The following is a 4,329-nucleotide window of genomic DNA, read 5'->3' as shown; positions in this document are numbered from 1 at the left end:
ATACATACATACATACATACATACATACATACATACATACATACATACATACATACATACATATGAAATCATGATGAAATCAGTTGTAATGAAAAGTATTAAAACATGCTAAAATGCCTGAAAGATGGGAACTACAAATGACCAAAACATACCAAAGTGTAAACAAACTCATTGTCAAACAAGTCACAACTAGAGATTAACATTTCATGAAGGGACAGTGTTGAAGATTAAAACGGACTTATTCTAAATTGAAATGCAATCATGAAACATGAACTGCCTGATGATATGAACTGCCTTTAATCAGTTTTATCTGTATTACTAAGGGTAAAGCTTAACTTGACGCCCTACAATCCTCCAGTACAAGTACCTCCATTGTCGTTCTCGGTTAAATTTTGCTAACGTGAAACCTCAGCCATCATCTGAACACTCCTGCTGATGAATGTATGTTTTATACTTACTCACTCCTCGTAAAGCCCACGGCGGCCCGCGYTGCTTATTGGTTGCCCTTTGGGGCCACATCCTAACAAAACCCTGCCGTGTGCCCCTGCCCCTCCCCCCTCCTGCCCTTCAACCCAGAAAAGGCCACTGTTGCGACGCTGCACCTTTTAATTAAAAGGGGGAACGGCAGTCAGGGTGCAGCCACCCTCACAGTCGGCCGGATATGAGGAGGAGCAACTGAACCTCCCAACCCTGGGCTTAGATGGATCAGTTACTGTAATTGCAGCACCCCTGGGACTGAGCAGCTTTCTGACAAAGCTGTCTGGGGTCAAGCGAGGGATTGCCAGAGGAGGGCAGTGGTGGCTGAAGTGTGGAGAAAAGACCACAGGGGTGGGGAGGGCACCAGCAAATCTCTGTTTCCTGTGAAACCCTATAGAGAGAGTCAGAAACAAGACCTAAGGGGAGCTAAGCTTCCCTCTTCCTCCCCTCTCAAACCTTCCTCTATTTCACTTTTCTTTCATCCCTTAAAGTAAGCTCCCAAGTGGACCATTGTCCCTCTCTTCAAGGTACAAGCCAGCAATCGACCCATTGGCCCCTTACCCATGGTGATATTTTCGAATCCCAGAGCGGTGAGCCTCCTGACATGATCGTTCATGAAGTGCTCGGTCTCTGACATCACGCCGTTGCACCACAACAGGAGGTTGGTGAAGACTGCGTGAATCACACCAAATCTGAGACAAATAGAATGTGGAAAAGTCAGGGATCGTCCAGCTGGGAAGATTAAAACATGGCTCAACAATGTTGTAAAATTAGAATTAAACTCAGCACAAAAAGTTAAAAAAATAGTGCTTGGTGAATGACTTCTTTGCTGAAACAATGCTTCTTGACAATATATCTTATAGTGGGTACCTGGGGGTACCAGAAGTTTAAAACAAGTGTCAATAGGAACAGCAAAATAAGTTGTTTGGCAGAGAAGATTTGGATCATTTTTCATAATCCACATACTCAGCTCTCCTGCTCATCCCATAAATGCATGTTCCTTACAAATGTGGCACCATTTAAAAGGGAATTTAACAAAAGTACAAGATTTATTACCAATAAGCATCATTACAATAGAAATCTTCTACCAAACACTAATTTCCTTAAGTTTTGTGCAACGTGTATTTACCTCTCGAAGGTTTCAAAGCTTTTGATGACATCCTTGATGTGAAACCAAAGAAAATGCACCTGAAGGAAAAAAAAAAAACATCTTGAAAAACCCATGTCTTAAACATGTTTAGAAGTTTAACAGTTGGCAGAAATGTCATGTACATGAGTATTTAACTCCCTTTTACCATAAGGATTTGCCTTGCCCTATGAAGATACACTCAAATAACATGGAAAAGGGTAGGGTTATATTGTTGCTGCAACAAAGAGCTCATTATCCAAAGTTCCTCAGCGGAGCACAGATAATAAAAGAGCCAGATTGTAATCCTGATGGAAGATTATCAGTTTATTGAAATGAAGCCAGGTCTGGAAACTTACCTGAGCTACGGTGTGAATTGCATGGATGGCAGCATAGACCGGAATCACAGCCGACAAACAGAAGCGGTAGCCGACAAAATACCCAATTCTCAGGGCGTCCATGATCAGAGAGAGGACTGCAAGGAGAGTCAAACCACCTACAGAGAAAAAAAATGATTTTATGGCACAAGTAAAACATCTGTATTCACTGATTTAATTTTAAATTAAAGTTTAAATTCTCTGGAGAAATGCATATCACCTGCAMACATTAATGCCTAAATTTCAGATTAGGATCATTCATGTTTAAAAATCAGAGTGGCATGTGTTGAACAAACCTTAAAATTAACATGTACAATTTCATTTGTTAGATGTCCTGCTCAGAATATGTGTTGTGAATGACTCTCAGCTACTACCACATCTTTTTAGTTGTTTCTCTAACTGAATAGGTTTAAAAAAATATTCAGAATCTCATAGATGTTCATCCAATGATTACTTTCTAAAAAAGTTTCATTAAAATAAGTCTGGTTCTTGCAGGGATGACTCCAACAGGTAAATCTAAAGCTTGACGCTAAAGATGTGGGATGAGTAACGCATGAAGTGTGACTGATTCTCATGCTGAATGTAGCTCATTTTCTGTGAAATTGTCTAAATTATAACTATTTATGTGTTTTTTGTGGTCAGTCGGATGTGGCCATCTTGATTTGGGTTGTCTTCAAAAATCTATCACTTACGTTAAGACGAACATCTAGTTAATATTTCCTGATCATTTCATTAAAATAAATTCAGTAGTTCATGAGAAATGTTGCTAACAGACACACAGATTTGATTTCACTAAGATCTGTTGGCGCTGCAAACACATGCTGGGTATCAGTCTCATCTACGACCACATGAAATTTTAGCTCCACATCTGTAAAAATGACTGAGTTAGAACCATTATTGTGTTTCTAAAGGGCAGTCAGCTGTGGCGACAATCTTGGATCGGCTCGACTCCAAAAGCTAATGAGCTGTAGAAATGTATTCAGTGATTACTTTCTTCAAGTTTCAATAAAATGTGTTCAGTGGTTCATGCAAAATGTTACTAACAGACAGACGCATAACCATAGTCTGCCTTAAACCAATTTTACAGGTAACGTTAAAGCGTTTAATAACTGCAGTAAGTTTTGGCTTAAGCACATTTACGCGTWTAAGTGTCAAAGGTTACCTCTGATCCAGCATGTGGTGGCGTTCACGTCCCTCTCCGTCCGCGCGCTCCTGCGCCTGGTGCGCACCAGGATGTACCACATCATCCAGAAGAGCTGCAGGATCATGAGGCCCGTGGCGAAGGCCAGCAGGTGCTCCTCTTCCACGGAGGGCTCGTGGTGCGCGATGGCCAGCATCAGCGCCACGCCGATCAGYAGCAGGTTGGTCCCGTACTGTCCGCTGAGGAACTCCGCGTTCTTCTTCGGGTAGTCCTTGGAAAAGGCTTTGAGTTTGGGGAACATCTTATTCTCCCGTATGGAGCTGGCGGACGACGACGAGGAGCGGCGGCTGTACTTGTTCGGACACATGATGCCCAGGACGCCGCGTTCCCCCATGGCGAGCAGGCTTTTTGTGCAACAGCTGCTACGAGGAAACGAGTCAAATCTGTGCCCTATAAGTGCACCCGAGGGGGGAGGCCAGGTGCGTTCCAAGTGCCTACAAGGTGCTGATTCAGACGGATACAATGCGTGCCAAACATTAATTCAATCTCCAAGGTCCGGCTCCGCAGTTACGCACGGTTCAAATGTCCTGCCTCACYGAGGATGGGCTTGATGCGCGCCAGTGTCACCTTGTATTCCTGAACCTGAAACGGAGAGACCTGCTGCTCTGAATRAGCTCGCTGAGACGCCTTAAATGAGAGATTGCGTTTCAGTCCTCTGTGATCCCTGACGTCCGCCCTCCCGTCGCTAACAAGTGTTTCAAAGAAATCAGTTGAACTCGCTCTGCCAACCATTCATTGTCTCAAAAAAAGAAAGACCCCCAAAGCGCAGGAGCATTTCACAGGAGTAGGGGAGATTAAAAAAGTTTTAGGCTAAATCCATCACTTTAGTGTTTTCAGACATTTCATCTAGAATTCTTTCAAGTCATCTGAGCGCACATTTAGGCCTATAAAAATAAAACGCAAATACAGAATAATTCCTAAAGGCAGCAGACATTACATGAGGTGTAGCCTATATCTTAAAGTAAATTCAAATAATTACACAAACAACAAAAAATACATAACTTCATCTTTCTGATTTACAATAAGATTTTTGTGTGGGGGACTGATAAAAGACAGTCCGTCAGTTCTGACACCGATGGACAGATGCGCGCAATTTAAATAACATAAAGACTGCCCACGTAAATAAGGATGTGTGCATTAAATTGGAT

General features: G+C 42.4%; 1 protein-coding gene across 1 annotated transcript; it reads right to left on the bottom strand.

Annotated features, from left to right (window-relative positions):
* Nucleotides 1–1,038: 1,038 nt before the first annotated feature.
* LOC106518535 (otopetrin-1) lies at nucleotides 1,039–3,848 on the bottom strand (the record flags this gene model as incomplete). The annotated part of the gene is given in 4 exon segments (XM_014009875.1): nucleotides 1,039–1,169; nucleotides 1,607–1,665; nucleotides 1,963–2,099; nucleotides 3,143–3,848. Coding segments are annotated over 4 exon segments (700 nt in total), but the record flags the coding sequence as incomplete, so codon positions are not given.
* Between the last annotated feature and the right edge of the window lie 481 nt (nucleotides 3,849–4,329).

This window comes from Austrofundulus limnaeus, unplaced genomic scaffold (assembly GCF_001266775.1).
Source record: "Austrofundulus limnaeus strain Quisiro unplaced genomic scaffold, Austrofundulus_limnaeus-1.0 Scaffold62, whole genome shotgun sequence".
Classification (NCBI taxonomy): Eukaryota; Metazoa; Chordata; class Actinopteri; order Cyprinodontiformes; family Rivulidae; genus Austrofundulus; species Austrofundulus limnaeus.
Note: the sequence above shows the minus strand (reverse complement) of the source record. Positions and strands in the feature narration are given on the sequence as shown.